The 18,814-nt window shown below is 30.9% G+C and overlaps 1 protein-coding gene across 2 annotated transcripts in view; it reads left to right on the top strand.

Annotated features, from left to right (window-relative positions):
- LOC118189295 (uncharacterized) overlaps positions 1 to 18,562 on the top strand; it is a 382,580-nt gene extending 364,018 nt beyond the window's left edge. For both annotated transcript variants that reach the window (XM_035359875.2, XM_035359876.2), the window contains one exon: positions 14,000 to 18,562. In XM_035359875.2, the coding sequence (XP_035215766.2) occupies positions 14,163 to 16,091 (1,929 nt within the window). In that variant the 5' untranslated portion in view covers positions 14,000 to 14,162 and the 3' untranslated portion in view covers positions 16,092 to 18,562. The remainder of the gene's footprint in view (positions 1 to 13,999) is intronic.
- Positions 18,563 to 18,814: the final 252 nt, after the last annotated feature.

Here is an 18,814-nt window from a genome sequence, read left to right as displayed (position 1 = left end):
TTTTTAGAGGTTAATACCGATCTGACTTTTTTTTTTTTTTTTTTTTTTTTTTAAACAAACGACAACCCGTGTTGACGTCAAGCAACTTTGGTTAACAAAAGTTTTTGAAAATAATGTCTTGGGTGAATTAATTGAGCACCCAGACTTCTTATTTCAGTGAGCGTAGGTGACACCTATGGTAAAATTCTTCTTCTATAGATCTCAATGCCTTGAATGTAAGGAGTGGAACCTACATCCCCAATTCCTAATTAATCTCATCTTAATAAGAGATTGAAATTGCTTTATGTTTACAAGATGGGGGAGTTTAATTTCTCCCCTGTCTTTATTTTTCTCCTGTTCACACTGTTCATTTTATTTTTACTGCAAATCTGTGAAATAAATTTTCCTCGTACATTAGGAAAGATATTGCTTTCACTATTATAATTCTTTCATAAGTTGATCAATCAGTACAAAATATTAGAAGAGCCAGTGATCAAAAGGGGCCGCTTTCAACTTTATGAGAATTATAATGTCTAATAAATATTCTCATGTATTCAAAACTATTTTTTTCACTCATTTCCGTACATTTAAAACTGTTATCCTTTGCTTAAAGTATTCTTTTTTACTATGTTTAATATGCGTATTATTTAGTATGAACAGATGAGGTCTTAGTAACACGTAGAACATTCGCTGCAACTGTATTCAGGGTTAGAAATTAATTAGACAATCATATGATTTCCTTTTAGGTACATATATACGTGTTCCATAATTACGGTATTGCTTTCGCTGCTAACCTATGCTGATGAATAATTAATGCTGAAAGGAATGTTAATTAATGGAATGCAATCATAAAAGAGACTGTCGTTTAGGCTTGATCTGAGGTTTTTTTATGTGTAATGAGTTCAAGAAGGCTAATTACGCGTTAGGATGCAGTGTTTAAAAAGAATCTGAATCACTTCAGATACCTTTATCAAGAATCAAATTCGCCATTCGGACTTAATTTCGGGAACTAGCAATTCTAATTATTCTTATGACAACTGAAAAGTAGAAATTATGAAATATAACCGAAAGTTTTTTATTTTGAGAGTTTTAGTTTCATGTGGAAGAGTGTGCATGGCGGATGAATAACCTAGTATATGTACACTCCTGACCGTTTTAAAATTGTTCAAAACTTACACTAGGTTCTTTTCATTTTATTAGGGCATATTTAATGCTTCATTTATAAATTATCGGGAATAAAATTAATTACGAAGATATGCAACGAATTCCCTCCAAGAATTCAAGCAATAGAGACGTCTTTGTTTTAAAATACGTACATATTTAAACTGATATAAAATAGTACTATTCAGGTAATAAAAATTTAAATCGTCCAAATATTTGATCTCTTAGCACACGATGTTTTTCATTAATTTTCGAAGAGTCACTGAGATTCAAATTTTTTTCCTTCTCTCTTCCATCTGTAGCTCCCCCTTCCTGCAAGTTTTTTTTTTTTTTTTTTTTTTTATTATTATTATTATTTATTTTATTTTATTTTTATTTTATAGAATCAAATTTTCGTTTTTTGCGTTCAAAAATTCTGAACAGCGACAACGCCAAGTGTGATTGGGGGGGGGGGGTAAACAGAGCACAGAAAACCAGCCTAGAGCCATGTAAGATAGCAAACAATAAATTCTAAGTCTTACTTTTGGGAAGATAGTTTTAAAATGTTGCATAAACTCACAGCAAGATTAAATATTTGTTAAATTTTTTACTTGTGAATGCTACATTCCTTTTGTTTTTGTAGACAAGTGCTCCAGAAATGTATTGTGAATATTTATCTATTTCACGAACTTCGATTTAGAGGAATGGTTACGCTAATTTTTTTTTTATTTAAATGCGTGAAACGTATTTAAAATTATAATCAAATCAATAAATGCATGTTTTATAATGATTATTTAAATGTTTTAAAATTTATGCAAGGCCTTCGTTTCAATGATTGAACTAAAAAAAATTTAACATTAAAAAAATGTGATTGTATTTTAGTAGAGTTTAACATAAATTATAACTCTACGGAATAAATGTGGCCAAAATGCTTCAGCTAAGTATAAATGTAATCTTGTTGGAAGCCATCTTGTTGGAAATTTACTGCAACTAAATTTTGATGATTGCTTTTAATTTGAGAGTAGATTTTCAAATTTCTAAGACGGAGAGCAGTAAAAGCAAAAAGTGATGCAAGAGCAAAAACTAATGACACTGCCATTTTTTAGCTATTAGGGCTTAGATATTTAAAGTAAATAGCGAATTTGAATATAAAAGGTCAAATGCACTCATTTAACTCTGCGTTAATGCTTCGATTTCAGCTATAAATGTTAATAAATAATCTTACGTAAATACTGATTGTTAAATACATTTTATTTTCTAAGCAAAAGCATGGAAACTGATAAGCAAACCGAAGGCGCTTCTTACATAGTACCATCATTCAGTCATTATTTCAATCAATAGAGTCTGGAGTAGGAAATTTTTTAAAAATAGTCTTGTGATGTTACATATCTCCTCATGTGGAGTTTTGATAAAGTTCTTAAACATATTAAATAAAAGTTATGAATAATGACTTATACAGAGCATGCCATAAATATCAGTTTTAAAATTAAAATTTAGTTTGGTTTTGCTGTTATTGTAAATTTATCTATAGATATGAAAATTTAATTATTAGTTTTCTGTTTATTTACTTATATAAATGAATAACTACGAACTAAAAACAGTTCAAAACTTAATCCAATTGCATGCTGATAGTAGCAACAAGTGGTAGTAATAATGCAAAATAAAATTAAAAAAATAAAATTAAAAATGAAATTAAAAAAATAAAATTAAAAAATAAAATTAAAAAAATCCGTTCAAAATTCATCTGATATTCAGTTCGGAATAAATTTCATTTTCAATTTTGGTTTTGACATATCATTCCCCCTCCCCATTTCTTACAGATTGTCAGCTTTTTTTGTTTTGTTTTGTTTTGTTTGCTTGTCTTCTGCATTTGATTTATTCCCAGTTGAATATATGATGAATTTTAAACCTATTTTTTATTTTATTTTGTTTTGAATTGTATACATGAAAAAGTAGACGAAAGCAATTGCGTCAAGTGCATTCACAAAATCATCTGACGAACTTTTCTGATTTGATGTTCATGTGGAAATAAATCCCTTTAAGTAATTTTATAAATTTGGAATAAAGAAGCAAATAAATTTGGCGAAGCATTAAATACCAGTACAAAATCCTTTCCAAACTTTTAAAAGCAAACTTTCTTATTTATTTATGAATGCAGACTGCTCCTTTCCCCTTCCTAAAAACCATATTCAGAGTTAACAAAATCATCTCAGAGGAAATGTAATGTTCAGTTGCCATTTAGATCGAGCTCTTCGAGTAATTTAAAATACATTTTATGAGTTAAAAATAGAATTCTTGATCTCATAGAGAAGGGTTCTCAAATGTTATCTTTATGCAAGTTGGCTATATTTTATTCAGCGGGAGGCAAAATAAATTTTACTTTTGTTCATGTTATTAAATTTCTCGGTAGCAACTGCTTCAAGAAAACAGAATTTGAAAAAAAAAAAAAAAAAAAAAAATGCTTGAGAGTAAATGAATAAACATTAAATTTATTTTGCTGTACACCAAATAAGCAAAACTCAAGGTAGAAATTTATTCAGTTAGAAATGACAATTTGAGTAATATCGCTGTTTATCTAACTGGTTTATTGCAGGATCCGTATTTTCGTATTCTACTTATTATCGGAGCAACACCCAGCTCTTTTCTGTTATCCAAAGCTATATTTTCTGCAATACTGTGGATGAAATGATAAGAGTATTAAATACACGAAACTGGACGTTTTATGGCGAAATGTCTTCGATTTTTCAAAATCAATAACTGAAAATTTATTTACTTTTATTAGTGGTTGATACAGTTAAATATAACCTTCTGTCAAAATAAAAATTTAACTCAACTGAAAAGCGATATTCTACTATTTTAGAAAGTTAGCTTTAAATTATATTTTTGAAAGTTGCTTCTGAATTAATAATCAGAAACTTTGTAGAGTAGACTTTTATTTGAGTGTATACTTACTTCACTTTCTAATAAATTAATGAAAAATGAATAAAAACGTATCTTTTCAATTTCTTCAGATATTTATTACTCAAAGGCAGAGTATTTTGCTTATAAAATAATATCATATTATAAATGGCTTAAACAACAATATAAAAACTCGTTAGTTTTGTTGTCTGGTAGTCGGAAGAAATCTCTTTAGCTCTTGATATTCAGAAAATTCAGCAGCTTACACGTAAAAAACAAGGATTTTATTATATGAAACAGAGAGATCGAAAAAAATAGCTCTCAGACTGATGGCGATATTTACTTTTATTAGTGGTTGATACAGTTAAATATAACCTTCTGTCAAAATAAAAATTTAACTCAACTGAAAAGCGATATTCTACTATTTTAGAAAGTTAGCTTTAAATTATATTTTTGAAAGTTGCTTCTGAATTAATAATCAGAAACTTTGTAGAGTAGACTTTTATTTGAGTGTATACTTACTTCACTTTCTAATAAATTAATGAAAAATGAATAAAAACGTATCTTTTCAATTTCTTCAGATATTTATTACTCAAAGGCAGAGTATTTTGCTTATAAAATAATATCATATTATAAATGGCTTAAACAACAATATAAAAACTCGTTAGTTTTGTTGTCTGGTAGTCGGAAGAAATCTCTTTAGCTCTTGATATTCAGAAAATTCAGCAGCTTACACGTAAAAAACAAGGATTTTATTATATGAAACAGAGAGATCGAAAAAAATAGCTCTCAGACTGATGGCGATAACTGTTGAAACTTCTAAGTCATTCAAAATATATGAGGTTGTCTTGAAAGTTATTAAAAGTTAGGAAATATTTGGAAAATTTTGAAGTTATATAGTAAAATTTCAATACGCACTTTGATATAAGTCTTTATTTGTTCTCTTTTTTTTTCTATATGTTGCTGTGATGTAATATGACTGCAAGCTCTGTAACATGTTCGCACATGGCTCAGTTATTAAAATTGCAGACATTCTTGCTTAATTCCTCCGCCTGACTGATTCTCATATGGTCGCGTGTGTAAGTATATACTCATATTTGAACTGAATACTCATATTTCGATCAGAATTCAATCCATGATAGCATCCTTCTGAGCCCATGTGTATTTTGCTGTAATCAGCAAAGCAAATAAATTTCGGATTGACAGTATTCTAATTTATTATATGCATAGACTTAACAGGGAGTCTTTAGGAGCATACGCTATGAATGTATTATTCTAAAAAAGAAAAAATTCTACCGCACAAAAAAATTCTAAATTCTATAATGTATATCATTATTTATTTAATTATATATTTTTCTGGAAACCTTTTCAACAGTAGGTATTTAATTTAATCGTGTTCTATAATTCAGTTCTGATCCACTAACCAGTTCATTGATCAGTTTTGGGTTTTTCTGCTTAGCAAAATTTCTGAAAGGTAAATTTTATAAAAATAAAGTCTATGCATACTTAAATTTTGCGAACGATGGAGAGAGAAATCATAAGAAAACTTATCGCTTTACAACGAATAATACAGCATGGTAAATGGTTACAGCCGAAAACATCGCGGACGAAAACGTCGCGGAGAAAACAACGCAAGGCAAAAACGTCGTGCTACAAAACATCGTGGGAGAAAACATCGCAACGAGAAAATATCGTACTTCTAAAACATCGTGGTACAAAACATCGTCATCGAAAATAAAGCGGTTCAAAAACTTCGCAGTTTAAAAACATCGTCTTCGAAAATATCGTGGTAAAAAATAAAGTATCTACAAATCATCGCATGACGATAACATCGCAGACATGCTTCTTTCAGGCTTTAATAACTGTAAATGGATATTCCCATATTGATTTATGATCGCAAGATGGAAAGAAGGATAATTTTTACTTTCATACTTTTTATTAACTAATAAATTTTTGCTGAGAAAATAAGAATGAAACTTAAGCATAGAAAATTAATGCGACTTATAGCACTTAATAGAATTTTAAACCGACATAGTTAACTAACAAAGGCCATTAATAAATCATTTTTATAAAGTTTTTACTGGTAATTTTTCATGAAAAGTATAATCTATAATTTGCATTCAATTTTTTATGCTTAAGTTTCCTTCTTACTTTTTCAGCAAACATTTATTAGTTAATAAAATATGTGAAAATAAAAATTATCCTTCTTTACATACTGCGCTCACAAATCATTATGGGAATATCCATTTACAATAATTAAAACCTGAAAAAAGCATGTCTGCGAAGTTATCGTCATGCGATGTTTTGTAGATACTTTATTTTTTACCAAGATATTTTCGATGACGATATTTTTAAACTGCGAAGTTTTTGAACCGCTTTATTTTCGACGACGATGTTTTGTAGCACGATGTTTTAGAACTGCGATGTTTTCTCTTTGCGATGTTTTCTCCCGCGATGTTTTGTAGCACGACGTTTTCGCCTTGCGTTGTTTTCTCCGCGACGTTTTCGTCCGCGATGTTTTTGCCGCGATGTTATCGGCGGACACCTGGTAAATACCATATACCCAGCAATGTAAGTAACGTCATTGTTCGATGTTTCTGATGATAGCTGGGAGTTCTATGTGACTAAGATTAGCAAATGTTGTCTGAAGTTCAAATTACATTGAAACAAAGAAATATAATAGATACGTTTTCCCCCAGGCTTAATGCATTAGGAACTGGAAACAAACTATGTGTGCTAAGCAAATACTCCGAGTATTTTAAGAGGTGCTTTAAGCACTGAGTTAATCATTTGAAAAAGTGTAAATGTTAAGGATTTATTGATAATAAAAAATTAATATCTTTATATGTGTATAAGCTAATAGTAGAAATCCCAGGCATTGGAAATAGGGAAGAGACAAGAAATATAAACCCTTAGTTTCTGGAATCTGGAGATAAAATTTAAAAAACGATCTTTAGCAGTAGATTTAAAGAGGAAAAAAAGTATTATATTTTTATAGTTAATTATTAAGACGAGATTACTTTTGTCGACAAATTTTACGTCTAAACTAATTTTGTATCTTTGCATTTGTTAGCATAGATAGTAGTAGCAACATGCACTAATGAATCCTGCAAAGCTTCATATATGGCTGCATTAAATAAAATAAATGAAGAATTGTTTAAAGGTTTGGAAAGAATATACAATATGCATAATCGAATTAAAAACGTTGAGTAAAAAAAACAAATTGATGCGGAATATATTCTGAAAGGTGGAAACTTTTTGCTTAACAAGATAGTATTTTACTCAGTATGGGAAATTAAATATTCAGTAAACTGTTTCAAAAATACTTTAACAACAAGAAGTACTTTTGTAGAAACAAGATGGAAAGGAAATAATTTAAGTGCATTTTTTTTTCCTTTTTTTCAGAACTTTCTGAACACCTTCCATAAATCGATCCTTAAAGAAATATTTGTATGGAAATAATATTTCTTCTAAAGCGTGTGCAAACTAGATGGATTAGCATTTTGTCAAAATAAAATATAAAATCGCAAGCGTAATTTTCATAATCGAAGAAGGAATATTTAAAAATTTTAAATATCAAGTTTGAAGTTATCTAAAGAAAGCGATACTCATACGTCTGATTCAGTATCTTTAATAATATCGCTATTTCTACTGGTGTAACAAGAAATTTTACAGTTTAAAGTGCATCTTTCCATGTGCACAAGTTCTATGATGTAGATTTTGCAATTATTTATGACATTTGACACCTGAATCTCGTATATCTGGCATTTAATTTATGCTGTCTTTGATAACTCATTTCTGAAAAAATGTCTTTTACTATACGAATTAAAGAATTTTTAAAATGCAAACGAGAAGGAAAAGACAAAATCAAGGAATTAATTAATTTTTGTTTATTTATTTCAGCTCACTCCTACTATTTTAGAAGTTATTCTATCTTCTCTGTTTTCGAATCTATGCTATTCGTTTTTCATAAGATTTTCATCAGCTCTTAGATTTAATCCACTTTTTATTTTTGAGAATAGATATATGACAACACTTCTGGCAACTGATTCATTACTTACTGCGTTTCTTTTTATGCTGTTTGATAGTTGTGTTCTAAAGCGTAAAGTATGATATTTATGTTTGAGATTAATAACACTGAATATTTATTGCATTCTTAAGTAAATAAGACAGCAAACAGGATTTAATGAGCAAAGTTTATTAACTCTGAATACTTATTGCATTCTTACTTAAATAAGATAGTAAACAAGATTTGAATGAATAAATAGAATTTCAGTTTTAATCTTTAAATTTTAAATTATTTTAGATACAAACCGAGTTCTCCAAGCAAAGCTCCAGATTTTCCAATTTAATTCCGATGTTTTGTATTTGAATAATTTGGGATGGATTATTATGATTAAATTCCAATAAAACGAGTAGCTCAATTCAGATGCTACTTTGAATGATTAATAGATTTCTAATTCATTCGCTGGGAAATAATTTCGTTGTATACATAAAAGTGTATGTATTTATTTCCGCTCATTATCGTTTCGAGTTAAATGGGTTAAATTATTGGGGAAAATGCTTTTGCGAATCATTTACTCTGCTTTGCCTATAAATATGTTATCTGTTCTATCTGTTTATTTATTAACTCTGTTCAATAGAGTAAACAAGATTTTGTGGGACTGTATGAGCTGTAGATATAGAAATAATACTTCATATACCATTAAGTTGAGAAATATTAAGTCAAAAATCTGACTCTGAAGGACTTTTTTAAATATGTAGCCATAGTATTGCAATAACTTTTAGGTACTGAAAGGAATCTGATTGCTTTTATTTTTCATAAATTTCTTGAAATTGGGAGCAGATTAATTAATTATGGTAAACGAAGGATTTAAAGTATTTCTAATTTTAGTGGCATTGGAGGTTTCTTGGATTCCCTAAAATACGAGCAGTACTTATTTCTCAATTAAAATCTTGAGTGTGTCTAGAAAGAGCTCCCAGAGGATAAAATGTTAAGAAATAAAGAATGTTGTCATTTCGTAATTTAAAATAAACGCTGCACTTCAAGGACAGTGAAAACGTTTACTTGTTTTAAATTCTGAGTTTCTGCGATTGAAAAACAGAAATAATAATTAAACCTTTAATTAACAGAAAAATAACCGAAAGCATTTTTAGAAACACCACAAAAATGGTATTTAAAAGAAGTTCTGTCATTTATTTGCAATAAAAATAAGCTATTGCAATATTCTTTTCAGAAAATAATCTGAAATATATTTAAGATTTATTTTCGGAGAGTATATGTTGTACAAACTTATCCTGGTATTTAGTAACTGCATGTACAGTGGCAGTACGCGAGGTATTATTAAAGATTTCCAAAACCGCTCATTTTACTTAAGTTATTAACCGAGAAATTATATTTTTATTACAAAGATAACTTGTATTCCTACTTGCGAAGATGTTACATGATCTGCAGAAAGTATGAATATTCGCAGCCATGGGAGAGAAGACATCTATTTTTGCTTGTAAAGAGAATTTTGGGGGTACAAATTCTCTTGACAACAGTCGGGTTATCTATAAAATGGTAAAAATTCTGTTCACAACAGTCGGCTTTCATTTGTGTTTTACCGTTAATAATTCTTTAGGAAGTGAAATGTTTTATGCAATAAAGCAAAATTTTGTTTTACTAATTTATTATCATGCTAGTCATTTCTTCGAATTAGGTAATCGTGCTAAAATATTTGGAAAAAAAAAACATTTAAGTAACTTTAAACTAATTTAAAATTCTATAGCCTCTTCGTATAGTTGGAAACTTTTAAGGTATTTTAAATCCATTTTGCACCATTCCAGTAAATAATGAAAAGGAAAATAAATGAAATTTCTATTCCATTATTTAATCTAATAGTAAATCTGTAATAAAAACTATAATATTATTTCTCTATTGAAAGCATGGTTTGTGGGCAAAAATTTAACTAGAAACAAATAGTGAAATAAATTAAAGGCACCAATGTGTCTTTATTATAAAATTTAAAATTGAATTTTTGTTTTAAATTATTCAGGTTATATTTGTGAAAGTATTATTTATGCAGTGAATACGGAAAAGGTGGCTACAAGCTTTATTTAATTAACTATTTGCCCTAGACATGTACTTCCGTTTACAAGATTTCCCGAAATAAGATACAATATTTTAGAATAGTTTCCGCACTGATGTAGACATAAAATATAAATTTTAATAAGTTTTCTTTAGAGCGAAAGTTTAGTAAAGTATTCATTATGTATTCTTAAGTGAAGGGAAAGAATGCTCTTTAAACTTGTCAGCATTTCACAGAGATACGCGCGATTGAGTTTAATGATTTAGATCACTTTGATGCCTATATGGCCGTTCACACTGGGGTTTGTCTGAGTTATCGAAGTCGATTTTGTGTGTCAACTAGCTGGATGTGAAGTTCAGATATTTCAACTGAAGAAAAACTCTCCCCCCCCCCCCGCCCGATGCCATGGAGCATTTTCGGCTGTGTCAGATGTCTTCGATAGCTCAGATAAACCCTAATGTCAACGGTCCTTATAAGTGATGGCAGTTGATAATTTTTAGGCAAATATAGAAATAGACTATGAAATAAAATTGTCTGTTTTGGCATTTACTAATTCGTATTGGATATAAGAACATTCTTTATTAACTTTTTGTTAGTTCTATAAAAATATTATTTTCGCATACCAGTGAATTTTTTTATGTTAAGATTTAATTCCTGTTCATTATTTTAAAGTATTGTAAGCATGAATATCCTTATAATTACCAGTAATATGTTAATAGAGGTTCATTTTAAGCCTATGAAATCGAGGAATTTAAACCTCGTCTTCCAAACGTGTCCGTATGTATCAGAAGTAGCAAATGAAATCCCAAAAATGCTTGCATTGATAAGCATTTAGCAGTTTGCAAGCAATAAATTCAGTATAATCAGTTAATAATTATGTAAAACTATTCAAAATATAAATTTTATTTTAATATACGTTAAGTTTTCCGAACAATTGATAACTAGATTTTATTAAAGACCATACTTCATTGTTAATAATGTATAAATATGGATTTTTTGTTTTTTAAGTCTGGATAAAATCATTTAATTCTTTCTGCACCATATCCAGAAAGATTTTCGGAGCAAAAAATTATCTTCGTTAAGGTTCATTTTCTAGATATATTACTGCATAACGTACTACGAGATACATCGTTCTATACAGCATTGGATGTAATAGATTTTTGTTCCTCTGCTTAAAGAGAAATTGGTATTAAACATTTTTATATCGTCTCATATTTTAGAATGACATCATTTTATATATTAGAATCAGTGCAGTACTTAAAAGATTAGCGCAATACTTGAGATAGTTTTATCCCCTCTAAAATTATGTTTTCAGTTATAAATCTTATTGAACTGACATATCTCAGTCAGTGTTCAGAAATTTCAAAAAGTACAAAAGTCCCTATAATCCCGACTATCTTCTATAAATGTCCGTCTCTAAAAGACTTACTAATCATGAGAATTATAATTTTACTATTTAAGACGTCCGCTTATAGCCCTAATGAGATAATAAATTACATTCATTTAGCTGACCAGCGAAATGTCTGATTGAATAAAAGAGCCTTCTTACATTTTAGGATACATTTTAAAAAATAAAACTGTCGTTGAATTGTTATTTTACCTTGCAATAATTTTGAGAAAGCAAATTTTAGTTTTTTTTTTTTTTTTTTTTTTTTTTTTTTCCTTTTTTTGAGAATTTCTGTAAAATAACAGGAGGTTCAAAGACAAGGAGAGTTATGGATAAGTTAGTGACACATTCTCATCTATTTCTTTTTAAGCATACTAGTAACCAGAAGTAGTCCAAAATTGAAATCCTTCAGCTAGACATATCTGTAATTAGCTATATATATATATATGTGTGTGTGTTACCGTGAAAGATCGAGATTGGAAAATGTCGACTTTCACCGGATAATGTCAACATTCACCAAATACGTCGGTGAAAGATCGAATATTTCTTTACATTCTTGTACATTCGGACCCTCACCGGTGTATGTCGACAATCACAGATATGCTCTGGTATAGGGCGAAAAGAGAGGAGTATATGTACACGCTGCCATTCCAAAAGGAAGTGTTCCACAAACAAATGCAGTTGTAAAAGCAAGGGCCTCTTATGCAATTCAAAGTGTCATAATAGTTTAAGTTGTTGTAATAAATAAGATTTGAATCACATAATTTGGTAAGTTTATAACTTCTATTAGTTTCCTTTCTCATTTTGAATGTACTGTGTGTTTTCAGTTCTTATGTTCTTAAGTTCTTATTCTGAGTCTCAAGTGCGTTTTTTCGCGAATGAAGTACGGAGAAGGAAATATAATATTCTTATATGTTCAACATTCACCATTAGTACATGGTGAATGTCGACATTCACCGGTGTAGTCAGAAATAAGAGTATTTGGAAAATATTTTGGACATACACCAAGCTACTATGTGAATGTTGACATTCACCGGTGAAAGTCGACATTCTCCAGATTTCGGTGTTTCACCGTAACATATATACATTATACATACAGTGACTACAGTACAATAAGTGTATTATCTAGCATTTAAACAGTGCAATTATTCTATGAAATAAGATAATAAAACTGCTTTCCTCTTATTCTGCAGTGCACTCAAAATACTCGTCTATAAACTACACGTCTATAAACACATGGACAGAAAACTCGAGATAGGTCACAAATTATGGGGATTTATTAGGGGATTTAGGGGCTACATGAAAGCCTTGTGTATGATTCTTGTAGAATCGGACATGGGCCTAGTGTTATGCATCGCTACTGCAAGTGGTGGTATTGCTGGTACACCCGGCATTCTTGCAAAAGTTCGTCGATCGATGCATCGTCGTTGCGATGCGTGCATTCCATCTGAAAGCTACGTCTCCGAACATCTGCTTTAACAGTTTAATTAAAAAAAATACTGTTGTTTGTCTAGTGAATCTTCATTGTTAGGGACCTGTCGTGCGTCTTTCCGTCTCTGTACGTGTATAACGCGTCCGGGTTTCGCATGCACATTGATGTTTGATTCTATGTTGATATTTGATTATTGCCTATTATCGTGTTCCGGACTTCTATGCACATTTCTGAACAATAGTCCTGAAACGCCTGTATATGTTCTGCACTATCTAACAAATAAAACTGTGTGTGGAGGAGGGGGAAAAAGTTTTCGAACTTTCCTTGCTTTTGACTCTTCCTCGTTTCTGACAGTTTCTTTTAAAGAAAGTGAAACAGTTTTTTTTTTTTTTTTTTTTTAATGGCTCTTGAAATCGAAGTTCAGAGTTTGTTTTCAGAATCTGAGAGGGTTTTGAAATTACTTCTACAATTAATGTAGACAAGCGTATATATTCATAATATCAGTGAATAGTTTACGTTAGCAAATCTTTTTATGTATTTATAATAAATTTACTTAAGCTTCGTATCAGTATTTTTTTTTTTCATTTTAATGTTAATTATAGATAATCGAGTAAAGTTAACGGACATGAGAGCACTCTGACTAAGAAAAGAAATGCCTTCGACGAGGGCATGCCTTTCCTTAGGCTAAGGAAAAATTGTTCATATTTTCGAGTTAGAGAAAACTGGTTCATATTCTCGTTCCGCATAGGAAAAATACAAGCCTCCCGTGCCGCCATTGCCAGAATTTGAACCAGGGTCGAAATATCAGTATTCAACGAACCCCTTAGCCACTGGCGGCATATTAGAATAAAAGTCTTTAAGAGGTTTCATTTTTCTCAACGAAATTAGGTATTCATAAAAGTAGGTGTTCTTGGGACGTGCTTCTAGAATTTGAATTATAATATTAAATATTAAGGTGTTTAGCAATGGTTCATTTGTTCACTCACACTGTCAGATAATATGCTGGCTTCTGTTGTACTTGATGTATGCATTTACTATACTAATGTGAATATGTTAGTTTCGTAATTAAAAAAATTTTTTTTTTCTTTACAGGTTCTTGGAAAATTCTAACGGAGGAATACCTCAGAAGTGTTATGAGATAACAAGACGTTAGAATAATAAAATAGTGCTTATGTTTGATGAGTTATTTGCTTACACTTTTTCGAAGATATAGAAGTATACAAGCATTGTACGTAAAGAAGCATAAATAAAGAATATGAAGCAGAAATCTACAGCAACTTTGCATGCACTGATATCAGTGACATGTATTCTGATTATTTTCGTGAAATGTTTCTCAGCTTGTCCTAGCATTTGTTCCTGTAAATGGAAGAACGGCAAACAGACTGCGGAGTGTGCCGGTCAGGGTTTGACTGTTATACCATCATCTCTAGACGAGGGCACTCAAGTGATAGATATTAGTAGGAACAGTTTCAATGAAATTACTAGTCGTGCTTTTCAAAGGAAAGGTTTAGTTAACCTCCAGAAAATATTCATGGCGGAGTGCGGAATTTCACATATTGCCTCCGATGCATTTTTTCAGTTGAGTAATTTAGTGGAGTTGGATTTAAGCAACAATAAGTTACATACTATTCCGACAGATGCTTTAGCACATTGTCCAAACATCCGACGCTTACAACTTGCGCACAACTCCATCAAACAAATAGACAGTGGTGTATTTTCTTTCCTGTCGCATTTGACATATTTAGGTTTGGCTAACTGTCAAATTAAACACTTACAACCTGGAGCTTTTAATGGATTGAAAAATATAGGACTTATTGAGTTGGATGGTAATCAGCTCAGCACGCTGTCTATAAAAGTTTTCGAATCTCTTGAGAATTTATATGGGCTTTATTTGCATAATAATCCTTGGTATTGTGATTGCAAAATTGGCGAAATTCGTGCATGGATGCTGGATCGCAATATTCCTCTGGCTGCCCCCCCTCATTGTGAAGGACCTCCTCTACTTAAAGGCTCTTCATGGTATGGGATGTCAGTAGAAGATTTTGCTTGCGCTCCAAAAATGATCAGTGTCTCTAAAGATATCTCTGCAATTTTCGGTCATAATGCGTCCATTATTTGTCACGTCGATGCAACTCCTAAAGCTTCAATATATTGGGAAATGGGAGGTAAGAACTTGAAAAATTTTAGTACTACACCAGAACTGAGAGCAAAGTACAATATCGAAACCGAAGGGTCATCTAAACAAACTAGTGTTCTGACAATTTATAACACCATTGAGAGTGATGCAAATACATATATTTGTATTGCAGAAAACAAAGCTGGAACTTCGTCGATAAATTTCACGCTGTCTGTTATGTGCCCAAATCACCTGAATGGTTCTTGGAATAGTACACAAATAACTCTTTTGCTCGTCGGAGTGTTATTTCTTATATTATTAGCAGCGGCCGTTATATGCCTACTTGTCTATCACCCAGTCTGGCTGTCATTCGGATGCAAGATAAACCGAAAGAATATGCTTCAGCACCTGTCATCTAAGAAACAAGACACAGTAGAAATGAATGACATTAGAGAAGATAAAGAGGAGAAAGATATCAAAGTTACTGATAAACAACCGCGTCATGAGACTGGCAGTAGTGGGTATGGATCTGATCAATTGACACCCGATCTGGTGAGCAAAATAGCAGATATGAATAATGGACCGTCTTTATCGACATCTACGGTCAGCTGCAATCATCTCGAAACTGACAACCCAGTTCTCATTGATGGATACGGATCAGCGATTGACCATTGGCCACTTGGGAAAGGCAAAGCTTCTAGATATGAAGCATCACCGATACGTAATAATGTCTATTCCGAAATATACTTAAATCCTTGCTATGGTAAGGATGATGATCCTTATAACTACGCTTTGCAGGCTGCCGGAGTGCACCACTTACCTGATTGCGCAGGAGAAAGATATATACCTCAAAACGACAGAGTGCGAACCTTAAGAGGTAGCTACGAATGTTCTGGGGGGGATCAAGGCCGAGAGGAATTTTGCACTAGTCCTGGTCATGATGATGCTTTTAAGAGACACCCATTAGTGGTAGCTAATGCCGCAGGTCATTACACTTTGCCGCCTAAAGCCAGATTCTCCCCTGATGAGGGTTACGCTGAGGAAGGTTTGGAGGGCACCGAAGTGTAATGCTTTAGCATCGGTATCATTTTGTCCGTGAAATTCCAGCGTGCTGAGAAGATTTCTTCTAGAAAGCATGGTAAAAATTCCTTAATCCATGAAGAGACAAAAACTTTACTGCATATTATTCACAGTATTACCTCCATTTTTTTAATTCGAAATGTCATAAAATTCAGAAATTCGTTAGTTTTTTTTACAATGAAAGATGACTATTTTACCCATAATTGCTTGCTTCCTTTGCATGCAGTATATATCGACGAAGTTGTGAAATGTAGTCCTAAGACTTTTATACGGCAAAATTATTTCTTTGGAAGCTAATCATCTCTTCATCACTGAATAACGTAAATAAATTCCTTGTTATCAAAGGACCGTGCGTTGAATTTTATATAGGAATGTAAGAATTACTACTTGTATAGTTGTGATTCTGTCAATTGATGTTTAATTGTGAGCCCTTTATTCCGAAGTTGAAAAACTAAAGAAATGTTTTCATGAAATCATTGCTATTTTGTATGAAAAGTGGTATGAAAATATATTTGTTGTATGCTATGTAAAAGTGTGTAGAACAGCCCATTACTGTACACGCATAAAACATGTTTGCTTCGTAAAGATATTTTTATGACCGCTGCTGTTACATGTTGTTGTATACAAAACTTCTTTTGAAGTCAAACGATACAATTGAGAATTTTTTACGTATTTATTATTTTTAGTACCTAGAACCATTAATAATCAAAAGTGCATTGAAGTAAATGCTACGAAACATAATATTCTGCCATTATGAACTCTTGTTATTCATTTTGATGATTGCTTTGTTTCTTCAAACTATTTAAGCAATCAAAAATTTGAAGAAGTTGTACACCACATAATTTGATATAAATACACAATTAATTCAGCGCGCGTTTACCTAATTTTGAAGTGTACTTTATTTTCTTGCTTTGAATATGAAAATGTTTAATCATTGTAATGAAAATGATTCTGGAGTATACTGAACAGATGCTACTTAATCCTTTTGCTATTTATTATGAATTTCACCTTGTGTCATTTCATTTGATTTGCTTTTACCTTTAACCTGTTTTCCTTTTTCCACTGCACGCAACTACGAACAAATATTTTATTTCTGTATATGTGAAGCCTTACCCATGGTGCTACTTCAATTGTATAGATAATATGTTTTACTAATTAAATGTGCACGTCTCAGTCAGTAAAAGGCCATAGCCAGCATGCTTTGTTTTTAACCTTGTTTTAACGTGAGAATTGTTCTGAAATTGTTCATTAAAATATTAATCAGTTGAATCTGCTTTTCATTGTTTAGTAGTATTATAACCAGCAAGCATGAATATTTCTCATGGATTTATTTCACATATTTGTTTTATGTAATCCTTTTAGAATTCTGTTTTTGAATTTATGTTAAGAAAATTTCATGTATAATTTATTTTGAATGGTAAAAGTTGTTTTAGATATATTTTCTAAGTTTTCAAACGCCGCTGACATGCAGGGTATAAATTGAAACTTCTTTTAGAATAAAGTAAAAATGTAGGAAAATATTTTTTTTTTTTTCAATTTAAATGACTATTAATTCCCAAAAACAAAGAATGGGCATGGCCATTATGTCAAAGTTCATGCATAAGCCAAAGACTTTATAAATGTTTGTGAAGGTATGAACAGTGTGCACAGAGTCATGCCTATATTGCACAATTATGAGACTCAAAATATTTTACCGTTTGTACTTGAATATTTGAACCAAAACTTATAACTATGATACGTTATATATCCTAAGACGGGATAGAAGTTTGTCAGTGTTGGATATAAAATCATTTTCTTTATTGTGACACATGGTACATGATCTTTAAACAAAAATTATATTTTAAAAATACGCCAAATGACATTCTACATCTTATCTGAATTCATGTGATTAATGTTAATATTTGTATTATGAAGATTACTGTAACACTGAATCAAATCTACACTGAATTTTTTTAAATGGAGCTTACAACAGTAATAGCTTTACATTGTTTCCAAAGTTCGCAGTCCACTAGAATTTATTTTTAGTTATGTAATATTTCCTTCGCTTTGGTTCAAGTACATGCGGTAATCGAATTTTTAAACACTTCTTTGATGATATGTGTTGTATGATCTCATTTTAACATTTTGTAGTGAATTTTGAATGTGTCTGTAACATTTTCTATGTGACAACATTATTATAGACAAATGATTATCTTTGTCTTTTGATTAATATTCTTATGCTTGTGGAAACATGATATCTGTATCGTATAATTTATGTTTTCTATGTCTATTTTAGCAGCCTAATTTTATTAGAAATTTTTAACGAGATATCTTGTAGTAGTTTGTGCTTTGTTTGTGACAATGAAATAAGAGTAAACTGCATTATTTATCTATGTTTCAGTGTGCAACCGATCGACATTACTTTGTTTCCCATGTGTACAAGTGATTGAAAAACTGAAATACAAAACTGCTCAAGTTGAGTCTCTATTATTAAAAAATGCTGTTGTGGTCTTTAACACCTCTCTTCACATACTGACGCCACATTTGTTAATAAGCGACATTAAATAAAAGTAAGAATCTATCTACAAATGATGCAAATAGTACTTTTAAATGCAAACATCTCTATTAAACAATTTACGTTAGCTGTTCCGTACAATAAAAGGGAATTGGAGAAGTTAAATTGTAAACATCAACATAAATTTTAAAAGACATATGTACAGATGCTAAGAAAG

This window comes from Stegodyphus dumicola, chromosome X1 (genome assembly GCF_044657685.1).
Source record: "Stegodyphus dumicola isolate Sdum_Otavi_A_Nest chromosome X1, ASM4465768v1".
Classification (NCBI taxonomy): Eukaryota; Metazoa; Arthropoda; class Arachnida; order Araneae; family Eresidae; genus Stegodyphus; species Stegodyphus dumicola.
This window is presented reverse-complemented; position numbering and strand designations above follow the sequence as displayed.